The sequence below is a fragment of the Mustela erminea genome, chromosome 9 (assembly GCF_009829155.1).
Source record: "Mustela erminea isolate mMusErm1 chromosome 9, mMusErm1.Pri, whole genome shotgun sequence".
NCBI classification, from domain to species: domain Eukaryota; kingdom Metazoa; phylum Chordata; class Mammalia; order Carnivora; family Mustelidae; genus Mustela; species Mustela erminea.
In genome coordinates, this window is record NC_045622.1 from 19,674,822 (window position 1) to 19,693,795 (window position 18,974).

General features: G+C 38.4%; 1 protein-coding gene and 1 pseudogene across 1 annotated transcript; both read right to left on the reverse strand.

Moving 5' to 3' along the window:
- Window positions 1-355: 355 nt before the first annotated feature.
- Window positions 356-4,652, reverse strand: LOC116598792 (annotated as a pseudogene).
- A 9,074-nt stretch (window positions 4,653-13,726) lies between these two features.
- Window positions 13,727-14,659, reverse strand: LOC116599295 (olfactory receptor 8B3-like). Its single transcript, XM_032359091.1, has one exon. The coding sequence runs from the start codon at window positions 14,657-14,659 to the stop codon at window positions 13,727-13,729; it is 933 nt and encodes a 310-aa protein (XP_032214982.1).
- Between the last annotated feature and the right edge of the window lie 4,315 nt (window positions 14,660-18,974).

The window sequence follows — 18,974 nt, forward strand, 5'->3', positions numbered from 1 at the left end:
CATAGTTGTGATGTGTGCAAACCATGAGAAATATGACAATTCCTTCAAGATTGTCAACAATGCCTCCTATACCACCAACTCCTTGGCCTCTCTTGCCAAGGTCATCCATGACAACAATGGCATTGTGGAGGGACTCGTGACTATAGTCCCTGCCATCCTGCCATCAAGAAACTGTGCATAACCATATCTGTGAGGCTGTGATGTGATGGCCAAGGGGCTGCCCACAACATCATCCCTCCTTTTACTGGTACTACAATTCTTTGGGCAAGGTCATCTCTGAGCTGAATAGGAAACTCTCTGCATGGCCTTCCATGTTTCCACTCCTAAATTGTCAGTTGTGGATCTTATCTGCCACCTAGGGAAAGCTGCTGAATATGATGACATCAAGAAGGTGATGAAGCAGGCATGGGAGGGCCCCTTCAAGGACATCCTTGGCTCCACTGAGGACAAGGTTGTCTCCTGGGGCTTTAACAGTGATGCTCACTCTTCCACCTTCCATGTTGATCCTGGCAGTACTTTCAATGATCACTGTGTGAAGCTCATTTCCTAGTATGACATGAATTGGGCTGGTGGTGGACTTTATGGGCCACATGGCCTTCAAGGAGTAAGAGCCCCATGGATGACCAGCCCCAGAGATAACAAGAGGAAGAGCAGGGCCCTCAGCTCCTGGGGAGTCCTTGCTCCAACACATCCACATACATGCTGAGAATACCCTGACCTCTATATAGTTTCCATCCATTACCCCTATAAAGGAGGGGTATGGAGAGCCCTAACTTGTCATATAACATCAGTAAAGTATATTTTACCAAGTTAAAAAAAATGAAAACAAACTGAAAGATGACTCAAATTTCCTTCACTATGGTAAGAAAGATACATGACATGAACACTCCCACCTAAAACTATTCTTATGAAAGAAACAGAATATAGCAGTCCTATAACTATACCCACAGACAGTGATTCTGACCAAAACACTCTCCTACTCCAGGTTTTTCGCAGAGCAAGTTTAACATCTTTGTTTCTCTAGCTGTAAATAAAAGGGTTCATCAAAGGAACTGTTTTGGTGAAAAAGACAGAGACCCTCATCCATAGACCCAGCAGAAGATGGTTTAAGAAGCATAAATGCACCTGATCCAAAGAGCAGAGAAACAGAAATTATGTGGGAGCTGAAGGTGCTGAAGGCTTTGGACCTGCCCTCAGTGTAGCTGATGTGCTGGATGCTAGACAGGATGAAACCATAAGAGACAAAGATGATGACACAGGGCACAATGATATCTATGCCCACCACAAGGAAAGCCACCAGCTCATTGACATAAGTGCTCATGCAGGAGAGCTGGAGCAGAGAAAGCATGTCACACAAATAATGGTTGATGGTGTTTGCATCACAGAAGGTCAGTCTCAGCATGCATCCAGTGTGAGCCATGGCATCCAAAAATGACACCAAGTATGAACCAAGCATAAGGATGAAACACACTTTGGGGGACATGGCAACATTATATAAAAGTGGGTTATAGATGGCCACATATCAATCATAGGCCATTGATGTCAGCACTTAAGCTTCAGAAAAAGGAAAAAAAAGTGAAAAGAAGGGCCATCTGTACCCCAATGTTTATAGCAGCAATGGCCATGGTTGCCACACTGTGGAAAGAACCAAGATGCCCTTCAACAGACGAATGGATAAGGAAGATGTGGTCCATATACACTATGGAGTATTACGCCTCCATCAGAAAGGATGAATACACAACTTTTGTAGCAACATGGATGGGACTGGAAGAGATTATGCTGAGTGAAATAATTCAAGCAGAGAGAGTCAAATATCATATGGTTTCACTTATTTGTGGAGCATAACAAATTACATGGAGGACACCAGGAGATGGAGAGGAGAAGGGAGGTGAGGAAAATTGGAAGGGGAGGTGAACCATGAAAGACTACGGACACTGAAAAAGAACCTGATGGTTTTGAAGGGGTGGGGGGTGGGAGGTTGGGTGAACCAGGTGGTGGATATTGGGGAGGGCTCGGATTGCATGGAGTACTGGGTGTGGTGCAAAAATAATGAATACTGTTATGCTGAAAATAAATAAAAAATAAATTTTCAAAAAAGAGAAAAAAGAAAATTAAAAAAATATCCAATAAAAAAATCCTATACTTCCAATTAGAAGAAGAAGAAGAAGAGGAGGAGGAGGAGGAGGAAAGGAAGGAAAGGAAGGAAAGGAAGGAAAGGAAGGAAGGAAGGAAGGAAAAAAGAAAGAAAAGAAATCAGGGGAAAAAAAAAAACTAACCATACAGTAGCCAAGGTCCAAAAACTCCCCACTACAGGCAAGGAGAAACTCTGCAAAGGACTGACCCAAAGGAAAGAATAGCCAAAACACAGCAGCTGAGTGCACATAACATACAACAGAGACACTTCCTGAATGCTAGGCCCTGAATAGTAGATAACATTCTCTTCATAAACCAATCATTCTCAGGAATAGGAAACGTAACAGGCTTTCCTAATACAAGTAGACAGAGACCTAGTCAAACTGCCAAGATGGAAGAATTCATCCCAAAAGAAAGGACAAATAAAGGTCATGGCCATAGTCTCTGAAAAACAATCTGAGGGTTTTGAAGGGACGGGGGGTGGGAGGTTGGGGTACCAGGTGGTGGGTATTATAGAGGGCACGGATTGCATGGAGCACGGGGTGTGGTGCAAAAATAATGAATACTGTTATGCTGGAAATAAAAAAAAAAAATTTTCAAAAAAAAAAAAAAAAAAAAGGTCATGGCCAGCAATCTAATCAAAACAGATATAAGTAATATGCCTGATCCAGAATTTAAAACAACAATTATGAGTATACTAGGTTGGTTTGAGAAAACCATAGAAGACACCAGGGAATCCCTTATTCCAAAGATAAAGATCTAAAAACTAGTCAGACTGAAATGAAAATACAATAACAGAGATTAAAAACTGACTGAATGCAATGAGCACAAGGATGGATCAATCAGAGGAACCAAAAAGTTATATGGAAGAGAAAATTATGGAAAATAATGAAGCTGAAAAGAAGAGAGAAAGAAAATAATGGATCATGAATGCAGACTTAGGGAACTCAGTGAACCCAAACAGCATAATAACATTCATGTCATTGAAGTACCAGAAGAAGAAAAGAGGGTAAAGGGAGCAGAACAGTTTATTTGCAGAAATTAGATCTGGAAACATCCCATCTGGAAAAGAAATAGGCATTCAAATTCAGGAGGCACAGAGAATTCTCATCAAAATCAACAAAAGGAAAATAAAGTTGAGATTCCTTTAAAAATGAAAAATAGAGCTTCCCTATGACCCTGAAATTGCACTATTGGGTATTTACCCCAAAGATACTGATGTAGTGAAAAGAAGGGCCATCTGTACCCCAATGTTTATAGCAGCAATGGCCACATTCACCAAAATGTGGAAAGAACCAAGATACCCTTCAATGGACGAATGGATAAAGAAGATATGGGCCATATATAGTATGGAGTATTATGCCTCCATCAGAAAGGATGAATACCCAACTTTTGCATCAATATGGATGGGACTGGAAGAGTTTATGTTGAGTGAAATCAGTCAAGCAGAGAGAGTCAATTATCATATGGTTTCTCTTATTTGTGAAGCATAAGGAATAACACAGAGGACATGGGGAGATGGAGAGGAGAAGGGACGTGGGGGAAATTGGAGTGGGAGACAAACCATGAGAGACTATGGACTCTGTGAAAAACAATCTGAGGGTTTTGGAGGGGTGGGGGGTGGGTTGGGTGAGCCTGGTGGTGCGTATTATGAAGGGCATGTATTGTATGGAGGACTGGGTGTGGTGCATAAACAAGGAATGCTGGAACACTGAAACTAAATAAAAAGAGAGAGAGAGAGAGAGAAATCAACAAAAGGAGGCCAACACAAAAACATACTGTAACTAAAGTTGCAAAATATAGTGATAAAGAAAAAAAATCCTAAAGGCAGCAAGACAAAAGAAGAAGGGAAGGGAAGACCAATAAGTTTAGTAGCGTATGTCACCACAGAAAACATGACAGCAAGAAGAAAATAGCATGGTTTATTCCACGTGCTGAATGAGGGGAAAAAAATGCAGCCAAAAATTCTGTATCCAGCAGGGCTATCATTCAGAATAGAAGAAGAGATAAAGGGTTTCCCAGACAAACAAGACTAAAGGAGTTCATGATCTAAACCAGCAATGCAAGAAATGTTAAAGAGGAATCTTTGATTTGGAAAGAAAGAACAAAAGTGAGAAAAATTGGAAAGGAACAATATCTCCAGAAACAATGAAAAAACAAGTAATAAAAGGGCACGAAATTTACATCTATCAACAATTACTCAGAATGTAAATGGACTAAATGTTCCAGTCAAAATATGTAGGTGTCATGGATAAAAAAACAAGACCCATCTATTTGCTACCTCATTTTAGAGTCTCATTTTAGACCTAAAACACCCGCACACATAAACATAAAGGAATAAAGAGATATTTTCATGCATATGGACATCAAAAGAAAGCCAAGTAAGCAATGATTAATCAGACAAACTAAATTTTATTTTTTTATTGTGTTATGTTAGTTTTTGATGTAGTGTTCCATGATTCATTGTTTGTATATAACACCTAGTGCTCTGTTCAATACATGCCCTCCTTAATACCCATCACGAGGCTAACTCATCCCCCACACCTCTAGTAAAACCCTCAGTTTGTTTCCTGGAGTCCACATATGGTCTCGTGATATGCAGCCAAATGCAGCCAAAATGCAGCCAAATGCAGCCAAAAATCCAGCAGGGCTATCATTCAGAATAGAAGAAGAGATAAAGGGTTTCATCTCTTCCTTTGATTCCCCCCTTCATATTTCCCTTCCTTCTCCTAATGTCCTCCATGCTATTCCTTATGTTCCACAAATAAGTGAAATCATATGATAATTGACTGTCTCTCACTGACTTATTTCACTTAGTATAGTCTCCTCCAGTCCCATCCATGTTGATGTAAATGGTGGGTATTCATCCTTTCTGATGGCTGAGTAATATTCCATTGTATATATGGACCACATCTTTATCCACTCATCTGTTGAAGGACATCTTGGCTCTTTCCATAGTTTGGCTATTGTAGACATTGCTGCTATAAACATTGGGGTTCATAAGTTCATAAGTGCCCCTTCTTTTCATTACATCTATATATTTGGAGTAATGCCAATAGTGCAATTGCTGGGACACAGGGTAGCTCTATATTTAACTTTTTTAAAAAAATTTTATTTATTTATCTGACAGAGATCACAAATAAGCAAAGAGGCAGACAGAGAGAGAGGGGAAAGCAGGCTCCCCACTGAGCAGAGAGCCGGATTTGGGGCTCGATCCCAAGACCCTAAGATCACGAACCAAGCTGAAGGCAGAGGCTTTAACCCACTGAGCCACCCAGGCGCCCCTATATTTAACTTTTTGAGGAAGCTCCATATTGTTTTTTCACAAAGTGACCTTATCAACTTGCATTTCCACCAATGGTATAAGAGGGTTCCCCTTTCTCCACAACCTCTCCAACATTCATCGTTTCTTGCCTTGTCAATTTTTGCCATTCTAAGTAGTGTAAGGTGGTATCTCAGAGTGGTTTAGATTTGAATTGCCCTGTTGGCTAATGATGATGAACATTATTTTCATGTGTCTGTTAGCCACTTGTACGTCTTCTTTGGAGAAGTGTCTGTTCATGTCTTCTGCCCATTTTTTGACTTGATTATTTGTTTTCTGGGTTTTGAGTTTGAGAAGTTTTGAGACTTCATCAAGATAAAAAGCTTCTACACAGCAAAGAAAACAGTCAACAAAACAAAGAGGCAACCCATGGAATGGGAGAAGATATTTGCAAATGACACTACAAATAAAGGGCTGATATCCAAGATCTATAAAGGACAAACTAGATTTTAAACCAAATACTGTAACACAGGATGAAGAAGAGGATTAAATCATAAGAAAGGGAACTATCCAACAATGATCTTACAATTGTAAAGACTTATGCCCCAACATCTGAGCACCCAAGTATATCAAACAATTAATAACAAATGTAAAGAAACTCATTGATAATAACACAATAATAGGGGACTTTAGCACCCACCTTACATTAATGGACAGATCATCTAAGCAGAAAATAAAACAGGAAACAATAGCTTTGAAGGACACATTAGACCATATGGACTTAATTGATATATTCAGAATATTTTATCCTAAAGCAGCAGAATACACATTCCTTTGAAGTGCACATGGGACATTCTCCAGAATAGGTCACATACTGAGTCACAAATCAGGCCCCAGCGAATACAAAAAGACTGAGATATACCATGCATATTCTCTGATTACAACACTATGAAACTTGAAGTCAACCACAAGAAAAATATTGGAAAGACCACAAATATATAGAGGTTGAACAGCATACTACTGAACAATGAATGAATGAATCAAACAGAAAATTAAAGAAGAAATTAAAAAACTATGGAAACCAATGAAAATGAAAACACAATGGTCCAAAAATCTTTGGGAGGCAGTGAAAGTAGTCATAAGAGGGAAGTATATAGCAATACGGGTTCTACCTCAAGAAGCAATAAAAGCCTCAAATATGAAACCTAACCTTACACCTAAAGGAGTTAGACACAGAACAATAAAAGTAGCCTAATGCCAGTAGGAGAAGAGAAATAATAAAGGCTAGAGCATAAATAAATGATATAGAAACAAATAAATAAACAACAACAATAAAATTAAAACAGATCAATGAAACCAGGAGTTGGTACTTTGAAAAAATGTATAAAATTGATAACCCCTTAGCCAGATTTATCAAAAAAAAAAGAGAGAGTGAGAGGAAAGACCAAAACAAATAAAATCATGAATTATATAGGTGCAATCAAAAACAACACTACAGAACAAAGAATTATAAGAGAACATTATTAAAAATTATATGCCAACAAATTGGGCAATCTGGGAGAAATGGATAAATTCCTAGAAATATAAAAGTTATGAATACTGAAACATGATGAAATAGAAAACTAGAACAGATGAATAGCCAACAAATAAATTAAATTAGTAATAAAAAATCTCCCAAAAAACAAAAGTTCAGGACCAGGTGGCTACAGAGGGAAATTTTACTAAACATTAAAGAAAAGTCAATACCTATTTTTTGCAAACTATTAAAAAAATGGAAATGTAAGGAAAACTTATAAACTCCTCTATGAGGTTAGCATTACCCTACTCAAAACCTATCCAAACCTCCAGATTTAAAGTGAGGGGGTGGAAAAGAATTTACCATGCTAATGGACATCAGAAGAAAGCAGGAGTGGCAATCCTTATATCAGATCAATTAGATTTTAAGCCAAAGACTATAATAAGAGATGAGGAAGGACACTATATCATACTCAAAGGGTCTGTCCAACAAGAAGATTTAACAATTTTAAATATCTATGCCCCCAACGTGGGAGCAGCCAACTATATAAACCAATTAATAGCAAAATCAAAGAAACACATAAACAATAATACAATAATAGTAGGGAACTTTAACACTCCCCTCACTGAAATGGACAGATCATTCAAGCAAAAGATCAGCAAGGAAATAAAGGCCTTAAACGACACACTGGACCAGATGGACATCACAGATATATTCAGAACATTTCATCCCAAAGCAACAGAATACACATTCTTCTCTAGTGCACAGGGAACATTCTCCAGAATAGATCACATCCTCGGTCCTAAATCAGGACTCAACCGGTACAAAAGATTGGGATCATTCCCTGCATATTTTCAGACCACAATGCTCTAAAGCTAGAACTCAACCACAAAAGGAAGTTTGAAAAGAACCCAAATACATGGAGACTAAACAGCATCCTTCTAAAGAATGAATGGGTCAACTGGGAAATTAAAGAAGAATTGAAAAAAATCATGGAAACAAATGATAATGAAAATACAACGGTCCAAAATCTGTGGGACACAACAAAGGCAGTCCTGAGAGGAAAATATATAGCGGTACAAGCCTTTCTCAAGAAACAAGAAAGGTCTCAGGTACACAACCTAACCCTACACCTAAAGGAGCTGGAGAAAGAACAAGAAAGAAACCCTAAGCCCAGCAGGAGAAGAGAAATCATAAAGATCAGAGCAGAAATCAATGAAATAGAAACCAGAAAAACAATAGAACGAATCAACGAAACTAGGAGCTGGTTCTTTGAAAGAATTAATAAAATTGATAAACCCCTGGCCCGACTTATCAAAAAGAAAAGTGAAAGGACCCAAATAAATAAAATCATGAATGAAAGAGGAGAGATCACAACTAACACCAAAGAAATACAAACTATTATAAGAACATACTATGAGCAACTCTACGCCAATAAATTTGACAATCTGGAAGAAATGGACGCATTCCTAGAAACATATAAACTACCACAACTGAACCAGGAAGAAATAGAAAGCCTGAACAGACCCATAACCAGTAAGGAGATTGAAACAGTCATTAAAAATCTCCAAACAAACAAAAGCCCAGGGCCAGACGGCTTCCCGGGGGAATTCTACCAAACATTTAAAGAAGAACTAATTCCTATTCTCCTGAAACTGTTCCAAAAAATAGAAATGGAAGGAAAACTTCCAAACTCATTTTATGAGGCCAGCATCACCTTGATCCCAAAACCAGACAAGGATCCCATCAAAAAAGAGAGCTACAGACCAATATCCTTGATGAACACAGATGCGAAAATACTCAACAAAATACTAGCCAATAGGATTCAACAGTACATTAAAAGGATTATTCACCATGACCAAGTGGGATTTATTCCAGGGCTGCAAGGTTGGTTCAACATCCGCAAATCAGTCAATGTGATACAACACATCAATAAAAGAAAGAGCAAGAACCATATGATACTCTCAATAGATGCTGAAAAAGCATTTGACAAAGTACAGCATCCCTTCCTGATCAAAACTCTTCAAAGTGTAGGGATAGAGGGCACATACCTCAATATCATCAAAGCCATCTATGAAAAACCCACCGCAAATATCATTCTCAATGGAGAAAAACTGAAAGCTTTTCTGCTAAGGTCAGGAACATGGCAGGGATGTCCATTATCACCACTGCTATTCAACATAGTACTTGAGGTCCTAGCCTCAGCAATCAGACAACAAAAGGAAATTAAAGGCATCCAAATCGGCAAAGAAGTCAAATTATCACTCTTCGCAGATGATATGATACTATATGTGGAAAACCCAAAAGACTCCACTCCAAAACTGCTAGAACTTATACAGGAATTCAGTAAAGTGTCAGGATATAAATTCAATGCACAGAAATCAGTTGCATTTCTCTACACCAACAACAAGACAGAAGAAAGAGAAATTAAGGAGTCAATCCCATTTACAATTGCACCCAAAACCATAAGATACCTAGGAATAAACCTAACCAAAGAGGCACAGAATCTATACTCAGAAAACTATAAAGTACTCATGAAAGAAATTGAGGAAGACACAAAGAAATGGAAAAATGTTCCATGCTCCTGGATTGGAAGAATAAATATTGTGAAAATGTCTATGCTACCTAAAGCAATCTACACATTTAATGCAATTCCTATCAAAGTACCATCCATCTTTTTCAAAGAAATGGAACAAATATTCTAAAATTTATATGGAACCAGAAAAGACTTCGAATAGCCAAAGGGATATTGAAAAAACAAAATCCAAAACCAGAAAACAACCCCACTAAAAAAGAGAACTCCAGGCCAGTATCCCTGATCAACATGTATGCAAACATTCTCAACAAAATATTAGCAAATAGAATCTAACAGTACATTAAAAGAAGCATTCATCGTAATCAAGTGAGATGTATTCCTGGGCTGCAGAGGTAGTTCAATATTTGCAAAACAACCAGCATGATACACCACATTTCTAAAAGAAAGGATAAGAACCATATAATCCTCTCAATAAAGGCAGAAAAAGCACTTGACAGAGTACAAAATCCATTCCTTATAAAAACCCTCAACCAGGGGCACCTGGGTGGCTCAGTGGGTTAAGTCTCTGCCTTTGGCTCATGATCTCAGAGTCTAGAATCAAGCCCCACATCAGGCTTTCTGTTCAGCAGGGAGCCTGCTCCCCACCTCTCTCTGCCTACCTCTCAGCCTAGTTGTGATCTATCTCTCCCTCTCTCTCTCTCTGAAATAAATAAATAAAATCTTAACAAAAAACAACTGCAACCAATTAGGGTAGAGAGAACATACCTCAAAAGATTAAAAGTCATCTATGAAACTCCACAAGTAATACCATCCTCAATGGGGGGGGGGGGGGGGACAGAGAATTTCCTTTACAGAATATTCTCTGGAATATTCCAGAGAATAGGACAGGGATGCCTATTCTCACCATTAATATTTAACACAGAACTAGAGGTCCTAGCTTCAGCAATCAGACAACAAAAAGAAATAAAAGGCACCCAAATCTAGAAGGAAGAAGTCAAACTTTCACTCTTTGTAGACAACATAGTATGCTACATAGAAAACCCAAAGAATCCACCAAAAATTTGCAGGAACAGACACAAAAATTCAGTTAAAGATGAAGGATACAAAATCAATATAGAGAAATCTGTTGCATTTCTATCTGCCAATGATGAAGCAGCAGAAAGTGAAATCAAGGAATCAGTCCCATTTACAATTACAAACCATAAGATACCTAGGAATAAACCATACCAAAGAGGTAAAAAGATCTGCATGCTGAAAACTATGAAACACTGATGAAAGAAATACAAGATGACAAAAACAAATGGAAAAACATTCCATGCTCATGGATTGGAAGAACAAATATGTTAAATGTATGGCCCAAAGCAAACTACACATTTAATAAGATCTCTCTCAAAATACCACCAACATCTTACACAGAGCTAGAACAAAAATCCTAAAATTTTTATGGAACCACAAAGACCCTGCATAGAAAAAGCAATCTTGAAAAAGGGAAGTACAGTGCAAGGCATCACAAGTCTGTACTTCAAGATACATTACAAAGCTGTAGTGGTCAAGACAGTACTGTTGTGGTACAAAAACAGAAACATAGATCAATGGAACAGAATAGAAAACCCAGACATGGACCTACAACCATATGGCCAACTAATCTTTAACAAAGTAATAAAGAATATCACATGGAAAAAAGACAGTCTCTTCAACAAATGGTGTTTGGAAAACAGGACAGCAACATGCAAAAGAATAAAACTGGATCATTTTCTTGTACAAAACTACATGTAGACAGGAAACCATCAAAATCCTAGAGGAGAACTCAGGTAGAACCTCTTTGACATTACTATACATGTCTCCAGAGGCAAGGGATATAAAAGCAAAAATGAAATTTAGGAATTCATCAACGTAAAAAGCTTCTGCACGATGAAGGAAAAAATCAACAAAACTAAAAGACAACCATTCTGAAGGTTGAAAAGATATTTACAAATGACCTTATCTGATAAAGAGTTAGTATCCAGAATATAAAAAGAACTTATCAAACTCAATACCCAAACAAATAACCCAGTTAAAAAATGGGCAGAAGAGGGGCACCTGGGTGGCTCAGTGGGTTAAAGCCTCTGCCTTTGGCTCAGGTCATGATCCTAGGGTTCTGAGATTGAGCCCGGCATCGGGCTCTCTGCTCAGCGGGGAGCCTGCTTTCTCCTCTCTCTCTCTGCCTCGCCGCCTACTTGTGATTTCTGTCTGTCAAATAAATAAATAAAATCTTTTTAAAAAATAATAAAAAATTAAAAATGGGCAGAAGACATGAATAGGTATTTTCCAAACATGACACACAGTTGGCCAACAGACACATGAAAAGATGCTGAGCATCACACATCATTAAGGAAATATAAATCATAACTAAAATGAGATATCATCTCACACCTGTCAGAATAGATAAAATCAACCACAGAGGAAACAACAGATGTTGATGAGGATGAGGATAGAGGGGAACCCTCTTACACTGTTGGCGGGAAATGCAAACTGGTGCAGTCGCTGTGGAAAACAGTATGGAGGTTCCCCAAAGGGATAAAAATAGAACTAACCTATGATCCAGCAATTGCAGTAGTAGGTATTTACCCAAAGGATACAAAAATACTGATTCGAGGTATACACACTCTCCGATTTATAGCAGCATTATCAGTAAGACCCAGATTATGAAAAGAGCCCAGATAGTCACTGAATGATGAAATGATAAAGAAGATGTGAGATATATATGTGTGTGTGTGTGTGTGTGTGTGTGTGTATGTGTGTATGTATATACATATATGCCATAAAAAAGAATGAAATATTGCCATTTACAAAGATGTGCATGGAGCTAGAGGGTATTATGCTAAGTGACATAAGTCAGTCAGAATAAGACAAATACCATATGATTTTACTTATATGTGAAACTTAAGAAACAAAACAAATGAACACAGGGGAAAAAAAGAGGGCAAGCCATGAAACAGATTCTGGACTAAAGACTACAAACAGGATGCTGGAGGGGAAGTGGGCAGGGAGATAAGTTAAATGGGAGATGGAGATTAAGGAGGGAACTGGCTGTGATGAGCACTGAGTGTTGGATAAAGGTGATACCCCTGAAACTAATAATACATCATATGTTAACTAGCTGGAATTTAAATAAAAACTTGAAGCTAAAAAATAAAATAAAACAAAATAAAGTGGCAGGGGTTGGAAGGTGGGGGTACCAGGTGGTGGGTATTATAGAGGGCACAAATTGCATGGAGCACTGCGTGTGGTGCAAAAATAATGAATACTGTTATGCTGAAAATAAATAAAATATAAATTTTTAAAAAAAGCAAAATAGACTACAAAGAGAAGTAGAAATAAAATCAGAAGGCTAAGAATTTAGTCTAAACTCTCACTTTAAAAACCTGTATGCCATTAGGTAAATCTTACTATTCTGAGCTTCACTTTCCCAGCAATACAATAAATATATTTTGATGATCGGTTATATATTGGTTTGACTGTAAAGGTGTAAAAGAAAAAATATGCAAAAAGACTCTCCATATGTGATGTCTACATATGCAAACTGGATTAATCTTGATTGTCATTATGGACTCTTCAACTCCTGGCATTGAATGGAGACATATTCTCACCAATTGGAGGATGGAGAAATGGGATTACAAACAGATGTTCTGATACATATCCTTTTTTAAAGCTTTATTTATTTGTTTGTTTGGGAGAAAGAGAGAGAGGATGAGAGAGCAAAAGAAGGGGTTGCAGCAGAGGGAGAGGGAGAAGCAGGGTCCCAGCTAGGCAGGGAGCCCAATGTGGGACTCAGTCACAGGACCCCATGATCATGAGCTGAGCCAAAGACAGATGCTTAACTAAGCCACCCATATACATATACTATATCTTGATACATATTCTAATACCAATAAAATGTCATCCTTCTAATCCATATTCTAATACCAAGTGGCAGATAAAAACACCCACAATAATAAAATGTCACCCTTCTAATTTAATTCTTTAAAGAGCATTTCAAGTTCTAGAGGAAAAAACAAGTTGATAATGAAAATGGGTGGGGAAATAAGACAACATGTTTATTACTTAATGCTATTACTAAACAAACAAAAAGGTAGAGAAGATACTATGGTATTGGTGTGGAAAAAAGAAAGACCAGACTTGAACTTCCTTGACCATATTAGGAGAAAATGCTAGGAATATTGCCATGAAAGGTATTTTATTTTAAACATACAGAATCCCACCGGACAAAACTAACTACACAGATACACACTGTTTCTGATCAATTCACTCTTCTACTCAGAGTTTTTCTCACAGCAAGTTTAATGTCCTTGTTTCTCAAGCTGTAAATGAAAGGGTTCATCATGGGAACTGCATTTGTATAAAAGACAGAGGAGATTTTTCCCTCATCCATAGACTCAGCAGAAGATGGTTTAAGATACATAAATGCACCTGATCCAAAGAACAGAGAAACAGCAATTATGTGGGAACTGCACGTGCTGAAGGCTTTGGACCTGCCCTCAGTGGAGCTGATGCGCAAGATGCTGGACAGGATGAAACCATAAGAGACAAAGATAGTGACAGTGGGCACAATGATATTCATACCCACGACAATGAAAACCACCAGCTCATTCACATAAGTGCCGGTGCAGGAGAGCTGGAGTAGAGGGAGGATGTCACACAAATAATGGTTGATGGTGTTTGCATCACAGAAGGTCAGTCTCAGCATGCATCCAGTGTGAGCCGTTGCATCCAAAAATGACACCAAATATGAACCAAGCATAAGGATGGAACACACTTTAGGGGACATGGCAACATTATATAAGAGTGGGTTACAGATCGCCACATAGCGATCGTAGGCCATTGATGTCAGCACATAAGCTTCAGAAATACCAAAACCACAGAAAAAGAAAAGCTGGGTCATGCATCCCCTGTAGGAGATAATATTCCTCTTTGATGTGAAGTTAATCAGCATTTTGGGTGTAAACACAGAAGAATAACAGAGGTCTATGAAGGACAAATTGAAGAGGAAAAAGTACATGGCGGTGTGCAGGTGTGAATTCAGCAGGATTAGAGTTACCAAGCCCAAATTTCCCAACACAGTGACCACATACATGAGTAGAAACAGGAAGAACAGGGGGAGCTCGAGGTATGGTGAGTCTGTTAGTCCCATAAGAATAAATTCAGTCACAAAGGAAGTATTTTCAGCAGGCATTCTTCTCTAAGGGGATCTGTGAACACAGGAGAAAAAGTTACACAGAGAACAATTGAACATTTCCTACCATATCTCCTCGCACAGAAGTTGGATTTGTACTAGGAATATTTGAGTCTACCCCAAACTGGACCCACAGAATCTGCTTTGTCATTATCATGAATCTAGTGACATGGACACTTCCTTATTGGGGCTCTATAAGCTGTAAAACAAAGAGCATTAAAACTTGGCCTACAAAAGGAAGACCAATGTTTCCATAAGCCAATAGGACTGCTGTCGAAACCAAAGGTTAGGGAGAAGATTGGACCAGAAGGAAATTGCCTTCTCTCATTTCACTTCTTTGGCCACATGACCCTCCACTAACCAGTAAAATGGAGGCAGCAACCCCACCAAATGGGTGCTGGCTTTCAAGGGGATTGGATTTCTTGTGGTGAGAATGAGGAAAATTGTTCTAATCCAAAAATAAGGACCAGAGTCTAGGAGAGTTCAAGTTCCTGACCCATGTACAGAGTAAAAACAATGAATGTAGAAGAGTGAGAGTTCCATCAATGGAACTGACTAATAAATTGCATCCTTGAAACCTAATAATGTTTCGAAACCTTCCCTGCTCCGTCACCCTCCCCTAAACAGGTCCTTCTACCAATTTCATGTGAGTCTAAGGACTGCAATGAACTGGAAAGTAATTGGCATTTTTGATTCCTAGACTACCATCATAAAAGAAAGACATGAATAGGCACACCTGGGTGGCTCAGTCAGTTGAGCATCTGCCTTCAGCTCAGGTCATGATTCCAGGGTTCTGGGATGAAGCCCCACATCCAGCTCCCTGCTCAGCAAGGAGTCTTCATCTCCCTTTCTCTCTGCTACTGCTCTCTCAAACACTGCTTCTCTCAAATAAATAAATAAAATCTTTTAAAAAATAAAGCAAAAGACATGAGTATAAATGGAATTCAGAAGCTCACCCTCCTTAGGCAAGAACACCTTGGACCTTCCTTACTAGTATTACCTCTGTGCTCCTGAAAGGGCAAATTCTGTGGCTTTGCTCCCTTCGAGTCTATGAGGACACGGCCCACACTTAATTTCTGAAGAGCCCTGGAAATCCTTCTGAACCACAGACAATAATTTCTGACTATGAGTTCTCTTAAGCAGCAGACCAAAATAAACAGCCTTTATTATGATCATTTTGCACTTGGTAAATCACAGAAGACTTAAGGTGAGGACAATGATATAATGTTCTCAGATATAAACAGGGCAGAAGCTTACTCAGTCTCTCTTCCACAGGGAATGGTTTCTGGTGTAATAGGGTCTTGAGAGGATTGTATTTACACAAAGGACCACAATGGGTTTCTAGTTCCTTTGGAGCTAAAATTTTACTCAAGGTTACAGTCCACTGGAGGGATCAGACATCCCCTGAGAGAAGCCAAAAATAAAGTCCTATTTCCAGGTCAGCAACATGGCAGAAGAGGAAGCTCTAAAATTTCTTACTTTACATGGACACCCTGATTCAAAAATGTTTCATATACATAAATTCCCGTTCTAAGAAATCTAGACAGTGGTTAAGGTATTCCTGGTCCCATTAAAACAATAAATCTTTACACATTCCCTAACATTTTAGGGAAATTCTAGATATCCTTTCCTTATAACAGCTATACTTGCACAGCACCTTCAAAGTGGAACAATTTGAGCCAGTTCCTAGCTTCTACGTGGGGAGGGAAAGAATTCCACCAACTGTATAATGCTCCAACTTTTAATACATGTGCCTAGAAGACTGGCTTCTATATAGTCTGTGTCAGAAAGCAAAGGAGTTACAGGACACAGCATACTTCAGCTGCCTGGGGAGAGAAACAAAGAGATGGGGTGTGAGCTGGAAGCCACCAGAGCTCCTTCCCCTGGCTCAGCATAAAGGAACTGATTGAAAAGCTCTTTTTTGCAGCTTCTCTCTGGTGAGGAAAAAAAAAAAAATGTGCCCTATGCATCCAGCAAGCAATACAACTTATCGTTGAGCTTTGTGAGGAATTAGTTTCAGTCCTGCTTGTTTTAGAACACAGACACAATCCAGCACACAAGGGACGAAGACAGGGTTGGGGGGAAGCATGGGGAGAAGGGGGGTCACTGCAACTAATACCAAAGAAAGAGGGTTAGACTGCACAAAATTGAGAGGTCTCCAAAGTCTCTGGCCAGGCTTGTTAGTGATACCTTCTCTAGTCCAAGGCCAGTCTGTGAATGTCAGGACAGATGGGTGTTTTGTCTAATGTGCAGACACCAATGTAGAGAATCAGTGAAAATGAAGACAAGTTGAAATACTTTCCAAAAAGGAGTAAGAGCTATCTCCACAAACTGACACTAACGAAATGAAAATATGTGATTTACCTGACAGAGAATTGAAATGACTGTCCTAAGATGCTCACTGGAGTCAGAGAACAATACACAAACCAAGAGAAAATTTCAACATAGAGACAGAAAACCTAAAAGTATTAAACAGAAATCATGGAGCTCAGAAACACAATATCTGAACTAAAAAATTTAGTACAAGGGCTCAAGAACAAAGGAGACTGAACAAAAGAGAGGATCATTAATTTGATTAAAGATCACTGTATAAAGAAGATATGGTCCATATATGCAATGGAGTATTATGCTTCCATCAGAAAGGATGAATACCCCAACTTTTGTATCAACATGAAAGGGACCGGAAGAGATTATGCTGAGTGAAGTAAGTCAACCAGAGACAGTCAATTATCATAAGGTTTCACTTACTTGTGGAGCATAAGGAATAATGTGGAGGACACTGGGACAAGGAGAGGAGAAGGAAGTTGGGGGAAATTGGGGAAGGAGACAAATAATGAGAGATTGTGGACTCTGAGAAAGAAACTGAGGCTTTGGGAGGGGAAGGGGTAGGGGGTTGGATGAGCCTGGTGGTGGGTATTAAGGAGGGCACATATTGCATGGAACACTAGGTGTGATGCATAAACAGTGAATCTTGGAACACTGAAAAAATAAAAAAGTTTAAAAAATCTGGATACTTTGTGAAAATCAGATGGAAATAGGACACAGCTAATTTGGGAACTATAATGATGATGAATTTAGGAATAACAGGTGTATAGGTGAATATAGTTTGATGATACCTTTCTTGATGTTCTGGACGATGATAATAAAGAGAGAAAGTGCCACAGCTATGGTTCAGTGATGAATTACACGAAGCATGTTTTAAGTAACCCAGATATATTATCTTATATGATGTTCTAAAATTCTTGGGTTTCCTCAAGCTTAATTGATGTATACTTATTAAATAAAAATTGTATGTTTATAAAATGTAAAAATCACTGTAAATTATTCTGACAGGAGGGCGAAATGAAAAAGAACAAAAAATAGTGAAGAAATCCTGAAAGACTTACTGTATAATACCAAGTGAATTAATATCTAAATTTCAGAAACCACAGTAGGAGAACAGAGTTCGAAAGAACCAGGAAACCTATTCAAAGAAAAAAACGGCTGAAAAATTTCCAAATTATATAAACTTTCAACACTGTGATCAATTTATACAAAGATAAAACCCAGAATAATTACATAATGAGTACACACACACACACACACACACACACACACACACAGAGGTCAACTGTTTATCCACTTTCCAGTTACTTAACTAAGTCAACCTGACTTCCACCTTCAGACTCAGGTCTACACCAATTTACAGGAACAGTGCTTAGGTAGGTGAGATACAAAACCCTCTAACCCAATATTCTGGACTCAATGCAAATTTACTGACTGCTGAGTCACCTCTCAACTTGATATATGACTTTGGTATCTGGTTCTGTTTCAATCATTATGCTTTATACTAACTCTGGCAATTGAAGCAGTACTTTCTCTTTGCCTAAATATGTCCATCTTTCCACATTCTCAAATTATAATCATCACACCATTGTAAAACGTATGCCTAAAAAAGTTATTTAAGATTTTATCAAGAATATAGAAAGGATTCAGAAAGTGAAATTACATAATACATAGGAGAACCATCTCCTCTTTTCCTTAACCTAAACATAATGACACACAACCTATAAGAAACCTATAGAATGGGGTTCTCGATGGAGTTGGCTACTCCTGCAGAACCTGATGGAAGGTCTTCATTGAGAGTAGTAAAATCACTGTCTCTGCTCAAGACTGGTTTACATTACTCCACACTACTCTAATTCTGGTTTCTTCTGTGTGAGCCATTCTTTTTTTCTTTTTTTTTTTAATTGTTTATTTCTTTTCTCCATAACAATATTCATTGTTTTTGCACCACACCAAGTGCTCCATGCAATCCGAGCCATCCCTAATACCC